The sequence below is a fragment of the Mustela nivalis genome (genome assembly GCF_964662115.1).
Source record: "Mustela nivalis genome assembly, chromosome: 11".
In the NCBI taxonomy this organism is placed as follows: Eukaryota; Metazoa; Chordata; class Mammalia; order Carnivora; family Mustelidae; genus Mustela; species Mustela nivalis.
In genome coordinates this window covers 72,622,531-72,647,197 of record NC_139030.1, presented here as the reverse complement: position 1 = coordinate 72,647,197, position 24,667 = coordinate 72,622,531, and the positions used below count along the sequence as shown (strand labels likewise).

Here is a 24,667-nt window from a genome sequence, read left to right as displayed (position 1 = left end):
GTCCTGGCTCCGGGCTGCCCGGAGGATTTTCTGTTCCCCGGAGGTGAACCCAGCGGCCCGGTTAATGCAGAGGCGCAGAGAGGGCTGTTGGGGACGGCCGTGACCGTTCACATTGAGGTGGAGGACCCGGTTCGGGGACAAGCGGGTGTCGCTGGCAGCGCACAGCGCCCCTGGGACTGAGGCTCGGGAGGCCTCTCGTGGGTCTGGAATGGCAGCCTGGAGGAGACAGGCTGGCGGCAGGCCCTGCTGGGGATGTCAGCTGACAAGTAGAAGCCTTGTTTTGTTCTCTGTAGGAACAATGGAGCTTCCACGACGTGGGGAAGTGTTCAAATGTCTCACATTCTCTAACATCCCACCACACCGAGGTCACTCCTTTTATTTGGACAGGCTCTCTTCCTATCTTCCCCCCCCCCCCACCCTTGGATACATATTTTTCACAGTTCTCATTAAAACATAACCCCCAAAATAACATTTTCCCATTTTATTTTTTAAGGGTTTATTTATTTATTTGAGAGAGAGGGAGAGTGAGTGAGAACAAGCAAGAGTGACCTGAGAGCAAGCACCAGCAAGCAGAGGGGCAGAGGAAGAGGGAGAAGCAGGTTCCCTGCTGAGCAGCGAGTCCAACTCGCAGCTCCGTCCCAGGACCCTGAGATGGTGACCCGAGCTGTAGGTAGACACTGAACCGACAGAGCACCGAGGTGCCCCCCATTTTGCCATTTTAAGTCATTTAATGTTAAATGTATTTTCCACATCTCTGCATAGCACTCCTACTTATAGTTTCAGTGGACTGAAAGTCCCTTACTTCACCGAGCTGACACCCTGTTCCTGTTCCTCTTTTGGGTGGTGACACGTTGCCAGATATTTCTTATTTGGTAACCCAAAAGATGAGACTCCAATGAGCATCTCCAACGTATCCAGTACTTTCCTTCTATCAAATTACTTCCTAAAAGTGCTCAGGACTGAAATCACAGCAGGAAAGACAAACTTTTTTTTTTTTTTTTAAAGACAGAGACAGCAAGAGAGGGAACACAAGCAGGAGGAGTGGGGGAGGGAGAAGCAGGCTCCCCACTGAGCAGAGAATCTGATGCGGGGCTCCATCCCAGGACCCTTGGATCATGACCTGAGCCAAAGGCAGATGCTTAATGACAGAGTCACCCAAGTGCCCAGACAGAAACACTTTTTAGACGTGTCGCCACATTGCTTTCCAGATGGGACAACGGTAGAAGCACAAAGCCAGGAGGGCCTTAGCAATCCTTGTCAGCTGGGCTTCTATACCAAAATACCACAGGTGAATGGCTAACGAAAACAGAAAGCGATTTCTGCCAGTTCTGGAAACTGGAAGTCTGAGATCGGGGGGCAGGGTGGTTGGGTTCTGGTGAGAGCTATCTTGTTGGTTCACAGATGGCCACCCTCCTACTGTGTCCTCACACGGTGGAGAGAGAGAAATAGAATACTTCCTCTTCATATAAGGCCACCAATCCTATTGCATGAGGACCCCATCCTTATAATCGCATTTAACCTTAATTACCTTCTAAAAACCCTAACTCCAAATACAGTTACCCTAGAGGTTAGGGCTTCAACATACGAGTTTAGGGGGAATGCAATTCCGTTGGCAAGAGTAGCCCTGTCTCTAGGGGAGCTGCTGGACCATCTGAGCCCAGTTCCAACCAGAGATAGGTGGTTACACCAGCCACTTCTCTGGAGAAAAGCCAGGGTGTGGCATGTGGAAGCAGAATGTGAGCTCCGACCTTACAAGAGTCTGGGGTAAAGTCAACAAAACAGGGGAGAAGGGAAGGCTTTCCAATTTCCATAGCGAGACCTGGAAAGTCATTCCACTTTTTTGTTTATAATCTATGATAATCATTGAATATGAGCTCAGCTGCAGTGAATTGGGAATGAGGCTATTACATTCTAGACCTGAACCTGCCCAGAAACCGTCTGCTCTCAGGTTCTCCCACTGCCAATCTTTTGGGACCTTACTTTGACCGGATACCACCACCAGGACCTTCTCAGTGTCCCCGGCATGCTGGGGTAGCTTCATGAAGACAGGTGTATTTGCTTTAGAGGACCACTAAAAACATGTGTGGCCTCTGGACACCACCAGCACCCTGGAAACAGGTGGTGCACGAGCTCAGGCTGAGGTCAAAGACTAAGCATCACAGAGATGAATCCACATTGCATCGCCTTGCCCAGCCCACGCCCACTTCAGTCCCTCTCCTCCCACAGAAGGGCCTGTTCCTTTCAAGATAAAATGGGGAAGTGTGCCTGCAAATGTGCCATTTGCTACCTCTTGTCCTCTGCTGGGCCTCTGACACGTTATGGGTGTCAGCACTGGACAGCCCATATGGATTAAAGCTTGGGTCATAAGGATTTTTCTGGAAAGAAAAGAGCTAGTGACCAAGGCTGCAGAGCACGCAGGGCAGGACTAAGAAGCCCTGTTCTTACCCTATCACACCCTCTGCCTGGGGGCAAACTTCAAGTGTTGCCGCCACTTCCCCACTCAGACTCATCGCTCCTTCCATCCTAAATAAAAACTCCTTATCTGGGTCTAACACATGTGCAAGTAATGTAGATTTTACTGATTTTCCATGGAAAGAAAAGAATGCCATATTTTTAAAAATAACATCTTATAATAAAATTTAACGAGACGTCCCTATTAGTCCTGTTCTTCTCTATCTTTTTAACCAGACTGCCCATCACTGGGCCTCTTCCCGCCTCCCCCTCTCTTCCACAGAACCTCAAAAAATGACCTTCCATTGTCTGAGACTCTTCAGCTCTATTCTTGTGCAAACATTTACTCTCTCTTCACAATAAACAACGCTATCATTTGCCAAAACTCGACCAGATTCTGCTCCTCGAGTCTGTCCCTCAGGCTTCAGCTCATATTGGCCATTAAGGCCAAGGTCAAAGACCAGTTCAGGAGCTACAGGGTAATAAGCACATGAAGCTGGAGAAAGGAAAATGGAAATCTGGCCCAACCTTGGATCCAGAGACACTGAAGCCGATGGGAAGTGTCACTTACCGCAGGTCCATCAGAGCACATACTTGAAATGAGCTAAACAGCCACAAGACAGTATTTAGTTACGTTCCACCTGGACAGCTCTGGGAAGGAAGTGACTGTTTTGTTAACCACAGTGTCCCAAGTCCGCGACCCACTGCCTCCCACAGAGTGGGTACTCAATAAATATTTGTTGACTGGCTGATTGGCCCCATTTTTATGCTACCCCAGCCGAGCTTATGAATGTGTAAATCCCCAAAAATAAAATAAAATTGTAGATGGCATATTTAACCTAAGCTCAGTTAGACACACGCTGAGTTTGAGAATATAAGAAATTGTTGTAATTTCACATGTGTACCTTAAATTAGCAACTGCTGTTTCTAATAAGATTGCAGGTAAAGTTAACTTCCAGGGGTGCCTGGGTGGCTCAGATCATTGAACATCTTCCTTTGGTTTAGGTCATGATCTCAGGGTCCTGGGATTGAGCCCCATGTCTAGCTCCCAGCTCAGCAGGGGAGTCTGCTTCTCCCTCTGCCTGTGTGCTCTCTTTCTCTCTTATGAATAAATAAAATCTTTTTAAAAAGGCCCAATTCCCGGAAAGGGAATGCTGATATCCTATGAGGTAGGTATGTTAGTAGTTCCGTTTTACAGATGAGGGAACCAAGGCCTGAAGACGACAGTAAGTTCGCCGGAGTCACACAGTGAACAATGGGAGGGCAAGATCTTGAACCAAGAGGGCTGACCTATGCAAAGTTCTGTTTGTGGTCAGTTTGGGGGTTGTCTGGAGAGCGTCCTGGACCAGACATTTTGTCCGACTGCTATCTCTGCCATTGACCTTCGGGTGACTGGAGGTTAGCTTTAAGCCACTGTTTTCTCATCCATAAATAAGAGCCATCTGGAGGTGCTGTGCTCAGGTCTGGCCTGCCGAAATCATGAGCACAAGACTGGTGGAGCCGATTACCACCTCCAGGAAGCCGAGAGCGAGCCAGGCCAGGATCCAATCTGCTGTTGAGTCGGAGGCGGCTGACCTGCCCCGGGCCAGTGTTGCTGCCAGAAGTCAAGGACTGAAAAGTTCTATTCCAGCTCTGGTGGGGGTGAGATTGGGGGAGGGGGAGAATTGGCTCGAATGCCCACCTCACTCCAATCAGGGCATTCTACGCTATAAAACTGGGAGCGACTTGATGCTTTCGATAACCAGGCAGGTGGCTTGGGATAATGACACAAGGAGGATGTCTGGAGTCCCAGAGAAATGCCCTATGAGGAGAAGACTCACAGATTGAATTCATTGCTAAGAAACTTCTAGAAGGTGCTTTGGTTTTCAAAAATACCATGACTTTCCTAAAACAGAGCTGTGGTCTAAAACATTATGGAGAGACATTCAATGACAAGAATTGGAAGAGCAGCAACAAATATGTCCCCACTAAGAGCTGTGTACATTGTCAGATCCTGTCCCCACACCATGCTGGTTCACCAGAGACTTTTGGTGGACAAAGCCTAGCTATTCCACATGAGATGGGCAGATGAGCCCAGTGGCTTCTAGTGATGAATCTGAGGACTTATCTGAGCCTACTAAGTCAGAACCTGGATTTCAGGTTCCCGGTGGTCTGTGAGCACACAGAAGTCTCAGAACCATGGGCCGTCAGGTCTTCTATCCATCCCAGGTTTTTCAAGTTGGGAAACAGAAGCACAGGTGAGGAAGTCACTTACTTGGTGACAGGAAGTTGGTGGCTATGCTCAGGGAGCCCCTCACCTCTCACCCCTGGCTGAGGCAGGATCGCTGCCACTTCCTTTGCCCCAGGACCTCCTCCTGGTTGTGAGACTGTCTCCCCCTTCCAGGAGCCCCGACAAGGATGGAGGTGGGACCAGCGGGGTGCCTCCTTGAGCAGCAGACTGAGAGGGACCCAAAACACCCCTGCAAACGAACCAAGGTGGGAATTCCCAGGATCCTCACCCAGTGCATGGAGAGGGATAGGGAGAATGTAGCTGGTGCCTTCCCCTTCACCCCTAGGCTCACCACCAAAAACACGCGGGTGGTTTTTCCCCATGGGAACCCAAGGGGTTTCTGTGATCACAGGAGTGTGCTAAGTTTGAAATGTCAGGGAACCAAGGCCCCAGAGAACAACCCCTAGTCCGTGGATTGGTGAACAACTATCCCAGCTTCCTCATCCTTTGGGGTGACCCAATGCAGTCCCCCAGAGGACCCAGGTAGACTGAACCCCAGTTGCCTATAGCAGCATCCTTCTTAGGAACACAGTCTACACTGGCTTCTTCCCCTTCCCCATCTCGCTTCCCAGCACCCCCCACCCTGGAGCTTCCTGGGGTCACCTCTCAGACCAACTCCTTGGGCTCACATCCTCATCTCTGGGTCGGCTCCTGAAGGAGTCCCACTGGACTGCCTTGAGAAGCCCAAAGACAGTCAGACAGGTGGCGCACTGCTTTCTATGGAGGGTGATTTCTAGTACGTTCCAGAACTGAATATTTTTTGCTGAATAGGTGATGTGGGTTTGGGGCAGAGCTGAACAGCTGTGGAGAATGGAGACAAGGGCTGGCTCACGATATCCCCATGGTACCTTTTTCTTTATCTCTCTGGGAAGCGCAGAAGCTATGCATCTGTATACATTAACCGTTCAGTGAATGTTGGTTTGGATGGATTCAAGGTCACCATCAAGCTCTGTCCAGCTTTGCATGATGCTCTTGGTTATACAACTGCTTCAAAGACCTAGTTCATAGCACATAGCTACTAAAATTCAGAAATGAGCTTGCCCAAGTTTGCTGTATGCTATTAGCAGACTCGTGAAATCTCTGTGTATTCACAACAGCATCAAAACAAAAGTTCTGTACTTACCCAGCTGGCCCTTCCTTAGGTATCCATAGGCTCCCCCATAGAAATATCCAAATCTCCAAGTGAGTGCAGATTAATGACTCCCTGACTTCCACTCCAGACCCTTTCTGTGATTTTCTGTCCTCTGTTACCATTAGAAGTTTGCTGTTAAGGAAATACCCTCTGGAGACCCTTCTAAAACCAGGCAGAACCCTCCAAAAGCTATGTGGGGGTCCACAAACGCTTTCTGCAGAGGGCCTTACCATAAATAGGTTTTGCAGGCCTTAGGTCCCTGTCATAGCTCTTCCCCCCTGGAGTGTGAAAGTGGCCATAGATAGCAAGTGAATGAATGGCTATGGATGTGTTCTAATAAAACTTTATTCAGATACTCGAAATTTAAATTTATATAACTTCTGCATGCTTTATGGAATAGTCTTCTTTTTGACTTTTTAAAAGCCATTAACACATAAACATGATTCTTACCTTCTAGGCCCCACAGAAACCGGCTGTGGCTAGGGTCTCGTCCATAGGCTAGAGTCTGCAGACCCGAAGCCTAGTGTTGCATCAGCACGTCTCTGCTGTCGGTGGAGGGAACGGTGGAAAGAAAGTAGAATCTGAGGGTGATGTTAAAAAGAGAAGTGAAGGGGAGTGTTCTTCAGCTATTCGCTTCTGCCCACGTCTTCCCTTTGCCTTCTCCTTCCATGATGAGCAGAGCAAAAATGCCCCGAGCAGGTGACGCTCGCAGATGATAACGAAGAGGTGTCAATGACCCAGAAAATATTTAAATCCTTAGAAAGCATGTTGGTGCCCTGCACTGGTGTGTCTCACTTCTTAAGCTCTCCCCCAAAGTGAATCTAGTGGGGAACCTCATCTACGAAGATAAAGTGGAGCTTTTCTGTGGAGGGAACCAGAATTGGGGATGGAGGGGTGCATTCAGTGCATTCAGTGCACTCAGACCATCCTCCCACCCCTGCCAGCGGACTTCCTCAGGGGGTCCCAAGGAACACCGTTCGACAACCGCTGGTCTCGGAGAAGGAGGAGGGGAGTCAAGCAAATGGCTGCTGTTCCTTTCCAAAGGCGGTCCTATGATCTCGGGAGACACACGGAAAGTTGGCTGGCGTGCTGCACACCAGGTGTGCCCTGGACCCCAGCCGGGCACAGGCCAGCCCCTCCTCTGTAGTGTGTGCTCACACTCTGGGCAGCGTGACAGAGGGCACACAGGGACACAGTGGGAAGGGATCCTCGCAGCCCTCTCGCTGAGCTGGGTGGAGCGCGACTTAGGAAAGCCGCAGCTCACAGGCCCCCAACATGACTGGTGAGATGAGAGAGCAAGGTCAGAGCGAGAAAAACCTCCTAACTGTGCCTGTCCGTCCAGACAGGTTTTGTAACGGGCTCGTCTTCCCTCCTGCAGAAAATGTCTCTGTGATCATGCTGGTGAGAACTCTGCTGTGTTTTATCTGCACCGACGCTGCGGTGAGGAAAGAAGGCACACAGGCTCACACTCAGAACACAGAAAATCGGGTCTTTAACACCGGGTGTGTCACGGCCCCCAGACCCAGCCCTCAAGGTCTGAGAAGGTTAAATGAGATAACACCCAAATGTGCCAAGTACTTAGTGGCGATTCGATAAATATTTAAACGCAACTTATACTTGGAAACTAAGTGAAAATCGAAGAACAGAAAAGCAATCCTTTTTTGGTCGATGTCGTTTTACATACATTCAGAGGGCACACGGAGAGGAACAGATGACCCAATGTATGAGATCCTAAGTTTCCCAAACCCCCCGAAGATATTGTAGCAGGTCATCTATCAAACCAAAAGCGTGAAGATGTTTTCAAATATGCATGGTGAGCATGATGAGAAAGATACAGTTGGTAAACATCGCAGAATCCGTCCTTTTAGCTGCCTCAGTAGATCCATTCTAAATCATTACTCGGTTTTCACATGATCTGGGAGACGATTATATAATTTCAAAAGTGTCTGTAAACTACTCATTTGCATCTGATTTCTCAATGTCTCATTTGTTCATCAGCCAAAGCCATGTGTATAAAACCAGCTATTTAATCTGTGCACAGAATGTGTATAAGCAAATTAATCTTCCGTTTTATGAGAGAAAAATTCATACACTCTAAATTACCATGCGTTGCGCACATGATACCCAGAAGAGATCCTTTACACGATTGTGTGAGCATGGTCTCCATAAACACGCACTTTAAAAACCACTGCAAATCTAAAGTCAGTGGGCAAAGTGCAGATTTTCACACCCCCGGTAACCGACATGAACACAGACTAGTGTTTCTGCGGCATACGGAAGATGGCTTGAAGGCGTTGCTAGGAGAATAAGGCATCTTTGCCTATTACCTTCTTCTGGGAAACAGAAAGCAGTCATAGCAGCTGGGGCCATGGAACCCGTCCAGGACAACTGGCGTGTGACTGCGTGGCTGTCAGGGAAGGGGCAGGGGCATTTCTACCGAGCAGCGACTTCTGCCCTAGGGCCAGCACCCCTCTCTGCTCTGGGATCTCTGATTCCGAAAGCCTGCTGGGTCTGCAGCCCTGTTGATCCCCATCCCTGTGTAAGGCTGGGACCTGGAGGGTTTCCTGGGCTCAGTGCTACTCCTGGGTCCGCGTCTAACAAGCAGTGAAGTTTGGGGATTGACTTCACCCACTCGGGCTTTCTCCTCTGTGCGTGAAAGGGACTCTGAGATCCCATGCACAGCTCAATTGTGTGACACTTCAGCCTGCAGACTGACTGTCAATTACTTCTTTTGCAACCCCTGGGAAGCGGGCTTGAGTTTTGCTTCGACATGCCGTTACAAGGACTTGGCTTGGCCACCAATCCCGCTTATGGATGAATACACCCAAAGGAAATGAGGGTGAGGGTCTCCAGGAGATGTTCGTGCCCCCCAGTTCATAGTGTCATTATTCGCAGCGGTCAAAGGATAGAAACAACCTTTGTCTGTCAAGGGATGAAATGAATAAACAACTGTGATCTAAACAGGCTTGATATAAATTATAAATATGAATAATATATTGATATAAATTTATATCAATAATTTATATATATTAATTTATATGTATAAATAAAATGGAATGTTCCTTAGCCTTAAAAAGGAAGGAAAGGCTGCCATGTGCCACCACATGCGCAGATTTGGGGGACATCATGCTCGGTGAAATAAGCCAGACACAGAAAGGCGTGTACTGCATGATCCCACTTAGAGCAGTCCAATTCATACAGATGGAAAGTCGAAAGGTGGTCGCTGGGGGCTCGGGTGGGGGAGTGGGAAGTGTTGTTTAGTGGGTATGTTATTCCAGTTTACAAAACGAGAAAGTTCTGTAGATTGGGTGCACAGCTATATGATTACACTTAATGTCACTCAACTATACACTTAGAAATGGTTAAGATGTTAAGTTTTTCGTGATTTTTTTTTTTTTTTGGCCACAATTTAAAAACAATAAAATAAAGGCACGCCTGGGTAGCTCAGTCAGTTGAGTGACTGATTCTTGATTTTGGCTCCTGTCATGATCTCGGGGTCACCCTGCACCCTGCATGGGAGTCTCTCTCTCCCTCTCCCTCCATCCCTCCTCACCCACCCTGTCTCAGAAAATAAAATAATAAAGTAAACTGTAAAGTAAAATAAACAAATACAATAAAATAAAGGTCTTGCCTAAGAAAACTTAACCCTCTTCCAAGGCTAGACACCCTGGCTTGCCCGCTCTGTCCTGTCCTGAAAGCAGGAAGAGGGGAGGTCTGTGAATTTGGACAGGAAAGCACCGACATCCTTAATTTCACTAAGCTCTAAGTGAAATATAGTATCACCTTCCATCGTGAACATAAACTAAAAAATCACAGAAGAATTAGCAGTATCTGAAATTTTGCCACCAAGGGGAATCAGATATTTTCCTATAGCATTCAAATAATACAAATATCTTAAAATATTCTTTAAGTTTATCAGTAATTCAAAGTTATAGTAGTTACTAGACTGGCTGCTTTATCTTGTTAATTAGTGTGTTTATAAAGAAGTACATATATTCCTATAAACTGTTAAATATCTTGTTAACTGTATGTCAGTGTAACTGGTTTCTTTCATAAGTTTATGTATTTTATTGAACAAATTTAAAAACATCAACAATTAAATTTTAGATGAAAATGAGGAAAGCTGACAATGCTTCAGTTTCCCCCAGAGAGGTTGGCTTTTTATTAGTGTGTCACTAATTATGTGTTGATGTCCATACATCCAAGGACCATCCCATGATTATTTCAGTGAAATGTGCAAAGCCCGTGTCTCTTTCCATGCATTTTCAGCTAAGAGGTCAGCAAAAAAAAGGCCCCAGAGATCCCCGTGTCCCAATGCCCGGCACCTGTGAAGACTGCCTCCAGTGACAGAAGGGATTTTGGAGGTGTGGCTAAATTAAGGATCCTGAGCTGGGGAGATTATCCTGGATCACCCCAGTGGGTCCAGTGTAATCACACAGTCCTTGTAAGAGGGACACAGGAGAGTCAGAAGGGGGTTAGAAGACACTCCACACTGCTGGCTTGGGAGAGAGAGGAAGGGGCCAGGAGCCAAGGAAGGCAGGAGGCCTCTTGCAGCTGGAAAAGGCAAGGAAACAGATTCTTCCCAGAAGCCTTTAGAAGGAACACAGCCTGGCTGACACCTGGGTTTTAGCTGGTGAGGCCTCTTCCAGAGTTCTGTCTTTCAGAACTGTAAGAGAATAAATGGATGCTTTCTTACACTACCACGTTGGTGGTACTGTGTTACAGCCACCATGGGAAGATGCCTCAACACAGGGACTCCAGCATAGTTGTGCTTAGCAAAGACATCCAAGGGGAAGGCAGGGTGAGAGTTTTGCTTACATGCTTGTCCTCTGAGACACGCTACTTATTCTCTGCCTTTACACAATAACAAAAGTTTGCAGAATAATCATTACCCCCAAAGAGTACTCAGCCCCACTACCTGTGATATACCAACATTCTGTTCTGTTCTCTCCTATTCTTCATCAATAGAACTGATTTCTCAACCTATTGAAAAATCATGAGCCATAGAAATCTTCTCTGAGTGACAATTACTCCTTAATTTGGGAAAATAAGAGTGATGGACTTTTTTGTGTGTGTGTGTGCCTTTGGTCTTTATGCAAGAGGTAAAGCAAGTACCATAAAGTATCACGGCTCAGGGAAAATTCCATTCTGACAATTCAAGATGGCTGAGGAGAGGGGCAATGATCCCCATGACAAGGGAGGGTCCTGAGGGGAAAGGTTAACGGTGAGGGATCCTGATTGCTACGATCAAGGAAGTTCTGAGAAAAGTAATGTACGGTGTACAGTTTTAATTTGTCCCATCACCTTGAACTCTGATTTACCCCTGCCCACATTATTATCCCTAAAGCTTTCTAAGAGTCCTTAACAACCATACCCTTATTTTAGTGACACAGGAGCAATAAAACTTGGATTTCAAGGAGGAACTATTTGCACTTTCAGGGTGATTTTTAAAGTCTGGATAAAATCCATATATCATTCATTAAATTAATTTTAGGGCTCTCCATTACACGTGAACATCTTTTTTTAATGACCCTCAGGGAAGTAATACTGCCACTCACTTTGTTTACTTTTCACAAGAGGGAGACATTCCTCTAATGCTCTTCTCTAAAAATAACTTCCTTTATTTATTAAATAGGCTCCATGCCTAGTGTGGGGCTCACACTCAAAACCCCAAGATCAAGAGTCACACGCTCCACTGACTGAGCCAACCAGGAGCCTCAAGGTAGATATTCTTCTAACCCTATGAATCACTACACACTGACCTAAATATGTCAGGGTAAGAGAAATAAAGATGTGAGTTCTTAAAAGTGGTATTCATCTGGGGGCACCAGGATGGCTCAGTTGGTTGGGTGTCCAGCTCTTTGGCTCAGATCATAATCTCAGAGTAATGGATCAGGCCCTACGTTGGGCTCCATACCCAGCGGAGAGTCTGCTGGAGTCTCTCTCTCCCTCTCCCTCAGCCCCCGTCCCCAATCTCTCTCTTTCTCACTCTAATATCAATAAATCCATTCTTTTAAAAAATGTTATGTTCATCTTTATTTCGTTTTCCATCACCTTGGCTTGGGGGTCACGGGGTCCTGTGGTAGGATTCTGAATATGTTAGTAGCAGGTGGTGACTCACCAGCTTACACAAATCTCATGAGCTCCAGAAAGATACCTGGCATTGAGTGGTGTGGGTGGGTGCAAGGCTGATTCTGACAACTGAGGATTCCTTTTGAAAGCTCTCCTGGCTACTCATAGGTGTAGGTTCAAATGCAACAGCTACTACATATGACAGTGCCAAATAGTAAACCACCATGTTACACATTGCATACTGGACTATGGCAGAGTTTATTAACGTGTTATAGGCAGCATAATGAACAACCCCCTTTCCAAAGCTGTCCATATCCTAATGCCCAGCCCTTGTGGATATGTTACCTAACATGTCAGTGAGGTATGAAGACTGCAGGGGGAATTGAGGTTACAAATAAGATGACCTTGTAATGGGGAAATTATCCTGGATTATTCAAGTGGGATCAGTAGAATCACATGTGTTCCAAAAACCAAGAGAAAGCGGCAAAAGAGGGGGTCAGGCAATGTGACAAGAGAAAAACTCAGCTCCCCGTTGCTGGCTCTGAAGCGGATACAGAAAAGGGCCACAAGCCCGGGGAGTGTGCAGGCGGCCTGGAGAGGCTGGAAAGGCAAGAAAGGACCCCACACAGATCCTACAGACATGAACACAGCCATTGACATCTCAGTTTTAGTGTGGTGAGATGCGTGGCAGGCTTTAGACCTGCAGAACTGGAGGGTGGTACATTTGTGTTGTGTAAGCCCCTAAGTTTGTGGTGCAGTAGAAAACTAATAATGTTGCTTCAGAAGAGGGGTCATGGCCATCAGGTAAGAGCTGTGGGGAGTAGATAAGCAGAACCAATGCGGGGACTGGGCTCTCCTTCAAGGGATCCCTTATTCAGGGCAAAGGCTCAATGAATGATAAACCAAGAAACAAAAATGTCTTACACATGTGCTCTCACAGACATGCCACAATTCTCAGGCATTTTCACAGGGTGTAGGGATCGTCTCTCCATCAGTACCTATTACTACAGTACAAATTACTCCAAAATGTAGTGGCTTGAGGAGCAATCATCATTTATTATCTTTCCCAGTTTCTGTGAGTCAGGGATTCAGACAAAGCACAGAAGGGATGGGTTTTCTCACTGAACCGTATCTGGGGCCTCAGCAGGAAGACCTGAAGCTGGGGAGCAGGCATCTTCTGAAGGATCTTTTATTCACATGTGACCTCTCCATGTGGCTTAGGCTTCCTCCCAACATGGTGGCCAAGGACAAGTGGAAGGAGTAGGAAGCGGGTTGAAGAGGAAGAAAAAACAAGCAGAAGTGGTCTTGCTTTACATGACTCACCCTCAGACATCCTGTATCACTGCTTTTGCTGTTTGGATGGCTGGGAAGTTGCACATAGAGAAAACAGGGATGCCGTCCCTCTATGCTTCCTTTAGAGAAGTGGAGTAAAACAGATTTGGATTCTATTACTTTTAGTAGCCATATGAACTTGGGAAAGTTGTGTTTTAGGTTATATAACTGATCTTTACAGATAAGAAAACCAATGCTTAAAGATATCCTTCCTCCATTGACAAAGCATCAGACACACATTTTGTTCGATGTTTATGACCACCTGTGACATGTCGCTGCTTTCTTCCTGGAACTAAAAACTGAACAGCGAACACAAACTCGGGAGATTGGCTTGGTTGCATGGCCAAGGATGGCATGACAGACCAGGGTAGGAGTCAACTATATGCTACCTCCCAGCAGCTGGGTTATTTACCCATACCTGACCAGCAACTTCCCAGGACCATCCCACTACAAGGAGCAGCTCTTCCTTCCCCTTACTCTCTGCTCAGTTTTGTGATTTACTTTGACCACAGGGATGTCTGCAGATGTGGAGTGCAGATGCTTGAAATATACTTGCCCACTGGGGATAGTTCTCATGAACCACCACCATCACTAAGAAATGTACATGCCTGATCTAGCCCACAGTGCCAGGTGGAGAATGAGAACTACAATGGGGTAAAGGTCAACGGCCATGGAGAGCCCAGTCAAGTCATTTCCCAGAAGGGAAAGTCCACCCAGGGGCAAATGCAAGATAAGGACATTTAATTTTGGTAACTTTCCAAATTCCCCCTCTTCCTGGTCCCTGCTCTTCTCTCCTACCCTGTATGACCCTTCCCCACCTCCACCAGGAACCCAAAGTCTTTAGGAGACACTGATTCTTCAAAACTACCTACTGCCTTCTTCAGATGACCCCATGAGATGAACTGACCTCTGTCATATTATCACCCATACACATGTTAAACAGAAATCTCAGAGCTCTTTAAACATGGGTGTAATCTAATGAAATCAATGCAAGCTCAGGCAAATGGATAGAGTACACAAAAAATCCAAAGACACATAATGCTTCATGAATTTTCTTATTTATTTATTTATTTGAGAGAAAGAGAGAGAGAAAGCATGTGAACAGGGATAGGGGCAGAGGGAGAGGGAGATTAGCAGACTCACCAATGAGTGGGGAGCTGATGTGGGGCTCAATCCCAGGACCCCGTGATCATGACCTAAACTGAAACCAAGAGTAGGATGCTTAAACGATGGAGCCACCCAGGCATCCCTGCTTCATGAATTTTCTATGACACTTCTTAGAGATAATTTAGGTGGAATAGCTATGTAGCTATGCATACGGGCAGTTCTGTAGGTTTGGGGGATGGGGAGCATTTTGATGTTTAAGGTTATGGCTGTGAAATTATTCCTACAGACCACATAATTCACACTGCCGTGCCACAGGAGAACATGTCTATCTATGGCTACGCACTAGCAGAACTGCCCTTAATTCACACTTTTAATTAAACAGTATCAGAATTATTCACCCAACTCTAACTCAGCTGCTGAATGTGCTCGTGTGGGACCCCTGTGTCCACTTGTGTGTGTCTTCGAGTCTGGCTTCATCTGTAGCGATTCTCACTCTCTGTTCATGATCTCAGACTTGGATTCAGATAGTGAACCCTAAAAGCAGTCCCTCTTCTACAAATAATCCCCTGGAACAAAAGCTCATGAAAGGTAGGTATCATCTTTTTCATCTTTGTGTTCCTAGAATGTAGCACCCTGCCGGGATGGAATAGATAACCAAAACAAAAATTTGTTGAATGAATTAATGAGAGAATTAATGAATGAACGAATGGGATGACCCTTAGATCTTTCCTTGACTGTTCGGCTGATGGGAGAAACTACTTGAAGGGCCAGCTTGCTCTCAAAGTGAGGTTTTCACTCATACGTTGAAATCCTTAGAAGGACTACCCGTATCAAAAATGGCCAGAATTCTTGGCTGTATTCACCTAAGATGAACCTATAGTAACCTTCTCGGCAGTGCCACTGAGTCTCATGTTGGTAGAAAAACGTTAATTTCAAAGCAGCTAACATTTATTGAATACCTACTACGTGCATGGTGTGGCAAGAGAAAAGTCTTACTATTTGAGAGATGTTTGTTCACTTATTAATTTATTGAATATGTCTTGCCCCTACAATGACCAAGCACTGTGCAGAAGAAAGATGGTCCTGTCTTCATGGAAATTACAATTTAATTGGGAAGCCATGCATTACCCAAGCATTGACTGGGTATCTATTATGTCAAGCACTTCTTATATGAGCTGCAAGTAGAATAGGGAACAAAACAGACAAAAATCCTGGCCTCTGTGGAGCTTATATTCTAGAGGAGGACACAGACTATACATAAGATAAACCAGGAAAGTAAGTATTGTCTTAGAGAGAAGTGCTAAGAAGAAAACAAAGCAAGTGTGGTTTTTTTCCTACTGCTGTTAGAACTTAGTGGTATAAACACAAATTTAGGATCTTATAGTTCTGGAGGTTACAAGTCAGAAACAGGTCAGTAAGGCTGTGTTCCTTCAAAATATCTAGAAGAAGATCCATTTTCTTGGCCTTTCTAGCTTCTAGAGGCCACCTACATTCCTTGGCTCATAGCCCTTTCCTCCATCTTCAAAGACAATGATGCATAGGAATTACCAACCTCTCTCTCTCTCTGTCTGACTCCCACATCTGTCTTCCCATCTCCTTCTCTGACACTGACCTCCTTGCTTCCATCTTATGAGGACGCTTGTGATTACATGGGATGCCCACAGATGGTACAGGAACATTTCCTCCTCTGAGTGTCCTTAAATTGATGACATCTGGAAAGCCCTTTGTCATGTAAGGGAACATATTTACAGATTTTAGGGGTTTGGATGGGGGTACCTTCTTCTTGCCACAGCAAGGAAGTGAAACATGAGGTATTGATGAAGAGGGATGTCATTTTATTTTACTTTTTGGAGAGAGAGAGGGAGAGCACACAAATACATGCACAAGCAGGTGTTGTGGGGGAGGGGGGCAGAGGGAGAGGGAAAGAGTGAGAATCTTAAGCAGACTCCACACCCAGTGCAGAGCCCACCTGGGGCTCAATCTCATGGCCCTGAGATCATGACCTGAGCCAAAATCAAGAGTCAAATGCTTAACCAACTGAGACACCCAGGTGCCCAGGAGGGATGCCATCTTAGGGTGTCCAGGAAGGCCTTCCTGAGAAGATGGATTTGGAATCAATATGTGAAGGAAATGGCAGAATTGGTGGGCACAGTTGCTGGGGAAGCACATTCCTGGCAGAGGAAGCACCAAGTATAACACCAGAGGGGGGCTGTGCCTGGCATGACAGCATGGGAGGCTCTGCAGTGTGACTAAAGAGGAGAAACCATCTTTCATTGGTCTCTCATCTCTGAACATCTGTGGGCAGAGACATGGACTGTCTTTGCTCTGAACCATCCTTTTTTTTTTTTTTAAGATTTATTTATTCATTTTAGAGAGAGAGCAAGATAGTCTATGTGGGCATGTGAATCAGGGGAGGAGCAGAGGGAGAAGGAAAGAGAGAATCCCAAGGACAGGGCTCACCAAGTGTGGAGCCCAACATGGGACTCAGTCCTGATCCTAGGACCCTTAGAATACAACCTGAGCCAAAATCAAGAGCCAGGTGCCTAACCCACTGAGCCATGCAGGTGCCCTGCTCTGAACCATCTCTTTAAGACCCTTTGTAGGGCAACAGCCTAGGGAGATGGAGATAGTGTTTCCTGTTCACAGTTAAGTGCAAATATGCTTACTGTCCATGATAATTAAGATAGGGTTTCCCTCCTGAAAGAACCCTTCCCATATAAAAGGTTGGGGTTCTCTAAGCTCAGGATTCCTCTCCTGTAGGGCAGCCCACTATGTGTCCATGAGGTCTGACCTCATGGTCCTGTGGAAACAGGGCTCATTGATCTGGTGCATGAAAATGCTGATATTCTACCTACTGCTATTGCTGTCAAGGATAAAGTCCTTTGTTTCTGACCCAGGAGTCTCATGTCTTCTGGCAGCATCTTACAGCAGGCTAACTTGTTAGCTTAGAAGTAGTGGGAATGCTCAGACCCTGAACTGGTGCCTATATGGCTTCAGAGGCCAGGGTAAGCTAGATTTCACTCTCAGTGGGATGGGAGTCACCGGAGGGTTTTGAGCTGAGATGTCACATGACCTTAGGTTTTATAAAGGTTCACCAAAGCTGCCTTATTGAGAATATGCCGTAAGAAGCAGGAGATCAATGGTCAGGTCAATGACCTACCAATAACCCAGAGGCAAGATGATCAGGGCTCAGTAGTGGTGGTAGAGCGGTGTGAGTAGTGGGATTCTGGATCCGTTGGAGGTGAAGCTGACACTCTTCCGGGTATGAGAGAAGAGGTGTCAAGTTGTTAGCTTGAGCAGACAGAAGCCAGAAGTTGCCCATAACTGGGATGGAGATGATTTCAGGGGGAGCCGGGGGAGGGGATAGCAAGAGTTCAGCTTGAGGATGTTGGATTTAAATTGCCAGGGGGCATCCAACAGATGTTGAGGAATTTGGATATAAATTCATGATTCAGGGGTGAGGTCTGGTCTGGAGAAACAAATTTGAAGTTCATTAACCATATACGATATTCAAAGCCTAAAGACAGAGATCACTGCATATAGAAAAGAGAAGAGGCCCAAGAATGAACATCCCCCACTCCCACCTTCCATATTTAAGAGGTTAGGGAAGTAAGCAGAAATCACAAAAGGGACTGAGAAGCCAGGAAGATAGTAGGGAAGCCTGATGAGCAGGTTATCCCAGCAGCCAGGAGAAGAAGGGGTTTCCAGGAGAGGGAGTGACCAAGGCCTGCTGATAGGTTAAGTAAAATGAGGCCACATGCCGGCATCTCAGTTATTATAGTTACTTACAATAAGTGTAAAGCCAGAGGCATATCACAGATGGAGCAATGAACTCTAAGTGTGTCAAGAACCCTGCTGGGGCTTGGGGATGGGGAGGAGGGCATGAGCAAAGGCTCAGAATGCTGAAGACGGTCGGCACGTTTGTCTGGGGGAATTGTGAGCCCAGGGAGGGTAACGCAGCGAGGCTAGATATCAGGGTTCAATACGCGGGCTGCAGGTGAACCGGTGAAGGCTCAGCTGGCTTTGCTCAGGCATGCCTAGGCAGCGGATCTCTGTTTCCGAAAGACCCTTCGGAAGTGTGGGGGCAGGGACTCGGCCAGCGCACAAACCAAGCCCTTCGGAGCCGCCCATTGGTCCTGGTGTTGCACACATCTGCAACAATCCACTTGCTTAGAACCTGCGGGGAGAGCGGTCTGCGCGCGGAGGCCAATGCTGCAGTGCGGTCCAGCTCCGCGGGGTCCGGAGGCTGAGCTTACGCGGGGCTGGGGGCTGGCAGGCAAGGGGCTGCAAGCCCCCTCTGAGCGGGCGGTGTATGAGCTGTCTGATTCACACCTCAACCTTTTGATTTTAAAGGGAAAGGGTACCTAGGATGTCTCCGTGGTAGTCCAACGCCCCTCGCTTCCCCATCTAAACTTCAGTTCACTCGTGGAGTGTGAACTCCACGCCCCCACGGCTAAGAAGGCTTTTCGCCTTCGCGAGGTAATTTCATTTAAGAGGAAGCACGCATGTCACTTTCGGAAGAGGCGAAAAGTTTAAAAATGCGGGTTGGGGGAGGCCGACCAAGTGTGGTCGTGGGGCACTGGCGAGTCGCAGAGCCTCCTGCAGTCGGCCCCGGGGAAACAAACAAAAACACGGGGGGGGGGGGGAGGTCGCTCCCCGCCTCCCGGTCCCGAGGCGCGGGGGCACAGGGGCAGCTCCAGGGCCCACGGGGAAGGCTGCGTGGGATGCGAGATTGTCCCGCGCCCTCGGCGCCTTGACCTGGGCCGTGCGCCCCCTCCCCGTGGTCCCGGGCGGGGCGGGCCGCGACGCGGCGCGGACTACAAGTCCCAGGAAGCCCAGAGGCGGGCGCGGGCGGAGCCTGGCGCAATTCCCCGGGATCCGGCGCGCAGGGAAGCGCCGCGGAGGACGCAGCGGCGGCGGCCGGAGGGCGGCGAGCGCGCGGGCGGGCGGGGCGCGGGCGGAGGCGGGGCCGACGTGGGCCGGAGCCCTGCGTGCCGGGGAGGGGGCCGGCCGGGCAGGCGGCGGGCGGCGCTCGGAGCGGGCTCCGCGGCTTGCGCGGCGCCTGCGGCTCGGTCCCGGCTCGGCGGGCGGCGCACGGCAGGCGCGGCTTGGGGGCCCCGGCGCGCCGGGCAGCGCAGCACGCAGAGAGCGGACCCACGCCGCAGCCGGGCGTCCAGAGCGTTGCGGCCACTGCCCGGGGGCCGGCCCTCGGCCCCGGCGCTCGGAGCGCGGCGGCTGCCTGGCTTTAATGGCTGCTCGGCCGGGCAGCGCCTAGGGGTGGAAGGGGCTGAGGCGCAGGAAGGCGCCCGAGCGAGCCTCCTCCGGGGCCGGCCGCGCCTGCCGCGGCGCGCTCCATGGGGGCCCGCTGACCCGGGGCGCCGGGGCCCGCTCGCTCGCCGGCCGCGCGTCCCGGCCATGAACTGAGTCTGCGGGCCGGCCCCGCGCCTGCTCCGCCCGCTCCTTTCTTCTCGCGCCTCCTCCGCCCGCCGCCGGCGGGCCCGGCTCCCCGGGGGCTGCGGCGCCCCGGGCTCGGCGGCCCGCGGGCCCCGGGGCGCGGGGCGGCGGCGGCGGCGGGGGGCGCGCGGCTCCGGGCGCGGCGCCTGCACCATGAACTACCAGCAGCAGCTGGCCAACTCGGCTGCCATCCGGGCCGAGATCCAGCGCTTCGAGTCGGTCCACCCCAACATCTACTCCATCTACGAGCTGCTGGAGCGCGTGGAGGAGCCGGTGCTGCAGAACCAGATCCGGGAGCACGTCATCGCCATCGAAGGTGAGGGCCGGGCCGCCGCGGGGCTTCTGGAAAGCGCGGGGGAGCGGGCGCCCCCGGCACGGCGGGGTGCGCGCGCGCGCGTGTGTGTGCGTGCGTGTGTACACACGCGCGGGGCCGTGGCACGCGGCTGCCCCGCGGAGGGAGCTTTGCGGTGCTTCATGTCCTGCAAAGGCCGGGCGTCGGCGGAGGGGGAGGCCGAGGGCGCCGCCAGCTCTCCCGGGGAAGATGGGCGGGCAGCGTTAATTTGATCATGGGCAGTGGAGGCTCTCCTGTGCGAAGGTGGCTCGATGCTGCCGCGTCCCGGGCCGCCCTACTGACCGGACCGAGCCGATCCCCGGGGACTGCTGGCAGGGTTGGTGCCACCGGACCCGTGACAGGTTACCAGGCCAGGGCTGGGCGTCTTGCTAGATGTTGAAGAGGTTTGGGGAAGTGCAGCTGCTGGGCTGGGGGCCCTGACCAGAGTGCTTAGGCGGGGCAGGGCCACCCCCTTCTCGTCTTTGCCCAATTCAGGGAGCCCGGTGGAGACAGCTTCACGGAGCCTGTGCAGACAGCCAGCCGGGGCTGCAGGCTGTGTTGTGTCCTCGTGCCTGTCCACCTGCCTCAGTGCAAAGGCTCGTCTCCCTAGAGTGTTTTCTACCAAAAGTCTGGGGCCAGATTAGAAGTAGAGCCTTCCCTACCAGGAGGAGAGGGGGTCCCTCAGCCTCAGGGTCTCATTTTCACAGGCCAGAGGCCACCCCCTTCCAGTTTGTCCAGCGCCGCTGTGACCCTGCTGGAGAGGTGCTGCAGAGTTCGCCTCTCTTGGGCCTGTATTCTCTTTGGATTATGAGTGGCTCTTACCTCTCTGCTAGTGGGTTTCTGGTTGTCTCCTTGGTCCTTCCAGTTGGCCCCACCGAGATCCGCTGCGGGGACAAGGTGGGATGTCAGTATGGGCTGTGGTGTTCCACTCCAGCCAACACTCAGTCAGCAGTTTTTCCTCTCTGTTGACCAGAGGTGGTACAAGGCCTGTGGGTGGGCCATGCTACAACTGTCCTAAGCAGACGCCACTGGGGCCGCTGTTGAGGAACATTGAGAATGTTCCAAGGCCTGGCAGGAGTTTGTCCAAAAGCCTGGGTACAGGCATTCACCCAGCTTCCCTCCATCAGTGACGGCATCGGCCACAGGAAGGCTTTGCTTTGGCATCATGCAGTCCGAACTACTAACCCCAGAGCGTCTTGGTTTGACACTTAGCCAGTTTAGATGGGGAGGGTGGGTGCTGTGGTGCTGATCCTCTTGGCATTTGGCAGCGCGGTGGACTTGAACCATGTCCCGGCCCGGCTGCCTGCCGATTGGCCGACTGCATCCACAGGGGACCTGCTGATTCCCTGGGAGGATCGGAGCAGAGCTCCAGCCTGTGTGGGACCTGGCTGTCAGAACACGTGGCCGCCTTGTTGGCAATTTAAGATGCTTCCAGATTCCTTGAGAGCTGGAGAGTCCCTGTGTACCTCCGATGAGACCTGTGGGAGGCCGTGGGAGCTGCACGCATCTGCTGATGGCCGCGTGATGTTGCACGAAGGTTCCTCCAGGGCCTGGGCATCGGCTTGGTTGTGGTCAGAGTGAGAGGGACGCTGTGCCTGCTTCCCTTGTCTCTTTGCAGCTCTCTGGTTGTATCCATAGAAGTCTGATGAAACACTTGAAAAGCTAGTGGCAAGTGTTGGTTGCCTTGGCTGAGAGCCCCTCGTGGCCGTGCAGGGACCTCTCGTTGAGTGTGGTTCCTGACGCCTCGTTCTCATTTCTCATTCGGGAAGCCCAGCTCTGGGGTCTCCCGCACTTCCAGCAAAGCAGTCTGACTTTCTAGCAAGAGGCTGTGGTTACATTTTTCTTTTCTTTTCTTTCTCTCTTAAAAAAAGATGTTATATGATTTCTAGGTGAAGGTTTTTGGTAGCTTGATGTCTGCCTTTACCATGTGACAAGTTAAGCCCTTTCTTGGCTGGAATCCTTGTCATTTTTAATAAGACTCAGAATCACTGAATATGAATCCTATTTGGGACTTTGATGCTATTATTTTTCTGTTAGAAAAAGGAATGTCTGTGTTGTGTGTGGCTGTTAATGAAGCTTAAGAACCATTCTCATATGTTTCTGTTCTTCGCTTTACTGTGAGCAGTCATATCTCCTTTCATTTGTATAGAACTTTAGCAGAAATACTCTTGCATTCATCATCTCATTGTGTGTCTGTACCAGCCCTGTGAGAATGTGGGCCAGATTCATTATCTTCCTGTCGTGAAGGATGGCAGTTCAGGGAGGGATAATGACCTCCTGAACATTTGACTGAGGTCATTCCAAGTCTGGTCTAAAGCAGAGGGTCATTTGAATAGGGAGTGTAGATCTGTACCTCCCAAAGCACCTTACACTACCCCTTCCAACGAAAGGTAAGTTCATCCATGATAATGAAATGTCCTCTCCCTCTGTGCTGATTTTAAGATATGGCTGTGATTTATGTCTGTATTGTTGATGTTTTGGAAATTGAGAGGATTGCTCGATTGTGGCAGGGGGACATTTTTGCTACGAAAAGAACACTGTGCAGAAGCAATTTTGCGTGATTGTGTAGTGCGTGGGTTATTCATGCATACGGAGCCCAAGAGTGTGGCCGTGGGGCCCGGAAGCTGCAGGCATCATTTGGAGGAGCCCAGGGCTGGACGTGGGCATGTGCCCAGAGTTTTAGCACCTTGCAAGTCAGGATGACACAGCGGCCAAGTAGAAGTCTTTCTGAATTTTAAAACAGAACCATCTGCTATCAGGAAAGCCTGTGCACATCAGGGCAGATAGTTGTTTAAAAATCATTTGTCCCACACTTCAGAGGCTATCCAGTTCATCTTCCCCTGCTTCTGTGAGTACGTGTACAAAGTTGGATTCCTATTTACAGAGTTTCTCGGTTAACATATTGTGAGTACTTTTCAGTGATATAGACAATTTTGGAGATATAATTTCTTATTTTGGCATAATAATCCGGCATTTGGCTGCGCCATAATTTATTTAAAATTTTTCTATTTTTTGGTGTTTTCAAGAGTTTTTACTGTTGGTGTGAGGAGTGGCCTTGTTTGGCCAACATCTTTTCAAAGCTCATTTCAAAGTGATTATAAGTGGGTCTGGATTGGAAAATCTCTTGGTGATGGGCTGAATTGTGTCTATCTTATTTGAAAGAGTTCACTGAGAGTCCCAAATAAGAATGGGTCTGTGGACCCTGTTCGCAGGCATGGGAAATGTGATTTTGTTTATGTTTTAAAATAATAACTTGTCAAAAAGTTTTTTTTTTTTCAAATTTTTATTTTAGACTTTGAGAGATTCATTTTTTTTCTCCTAAATCTCTGGATTCTAAGGAAGCATTGCCTACTGTTTTCAGATTGTCCTGGTCAGATTTCTGGGGTGTCCCACAGGGGTGTGGCATGCTCTGAAACGTAGCTGGGTGGCACGGATGTTCTCCAGACCCAGACACAAGGGCAGGATCCGCTGCTTCTGGTGTGGAGAGCTTGTCTGGGTTCCCCCCTTTGGTTCTCTTTAAAAAAAAAATCTGTCTGGGGTGGATGGGTCTGAGGTAAACGAAGTCAGCTGCCTTTCTTGTTAAATAAACTTGCTCTTCTCTTAGGGCTCATGTCTCTGTTGGCGACTGCACAGTGTAATTCAGTTTGCCAGCAGTCGCACTGTGGTGGGAATAGCAGCACAGAGGGCTCACTTGCTGGGGTGATGGCTGAGCCCCCAACCAGCTTTTAGGCCTCCACACCACCCCCCCTTTCCCAGGTGGCCCATCAGGCTTCCTGCCAGCCCCACTGGTGGTTTGTGCAGCTTCCTCTGGAGAGAAAGGCAGGAGAGCGCAGTCGCAGTCCTCAGCCAGAGAGCTCTGCCTGGCGTCTCTGGAAAGGGCACTTTGATGGAGTGGGGAGGAGGGGTGCTTGGGCTGAGCCCCTGCACCAGGGGACCTGGGAAGGTGGGGTAAGGGGCCACTTAAATGCTGTGATCCAGCTGCACTGTGGAGCATCTGCAGACAGTGGAGTGCTAAGTGCTTAACCTGTATCGTCTCAGTTCATCCTGCGGTGATCCTAGGATCTTGATGTCACCGCTGAGGTTCCGAACATGGAGGAGAATTGTCAGAGCTGGCCGCGGGCTGGACTGACCTGGGTGCTGGCTCCGCAGGTCCTTACGAGCCAGAGCAGAGCTCCTGGTCATTCACAGTCTCCGCAGGCTGGAAGCGCCGCGGTCCCCAGCACAGCCTACCTTTCCCCTGCCAGGAAGGGTCTGACAGTGCTGCTGGTAGCTGCGGGTGTTGTTTTTCTGTAAAGCTGCTCACCATGGCGAGCTTGTAAGAGTTGGTTTTCATATAGGACATTATTCAATCTGGTTGTTGCCTGTGTATGTGTCTAGGGAACAAGTACCTTCTTCCTGCCATGGATGAGCATGATTTTTCTTTGCCAGTATCGCCTGCATTTATGTATTTCAGGTTTAATTGGAAGGTGCAGTTATGGGGCCTTCTAGTTATTGATACAAATGTTGCACTTTCTTCCTT

The 24,667-nt window shown here is 49.4% G+C and overlaps 1 protein-coding gene across 4 annotated transcripts in view; it reads left to right on the top strand.

The window, feature by feature from the left end:
* The first annotated feature begins 19,403 nt into the window (after nucleotides 1-19,403).
* AGAP1 (ArfGAP with GTPase domain, ankyrin repeat and PH domain 1) overlaps nucleotides 19,404-24,667 on the top strand; it is a 504,744-nt gene continuing 499,480 nt past the window's right edge. For 2 of the 4 annotated variants that reach the window (XM_082689777.1, XM_082689784.1), the window contains exon 1: nucleotides 19,406-20,133. In XM_082689777.1, the coding sequence (XP_082545903.1) occupies nucleotides 19,971-20,133 (163 nt within the window). In that variant the 5' untranslated portion in view covers nucleotides 19,406-19,970. Of the gene's footprint in view, nucleotides 20,134-24,667 lie in introns of all 4 variants that reach the window. The other 2 variants (XM_082689783.1, XM_082689785.1) reach the window with 2 other exon arrangements.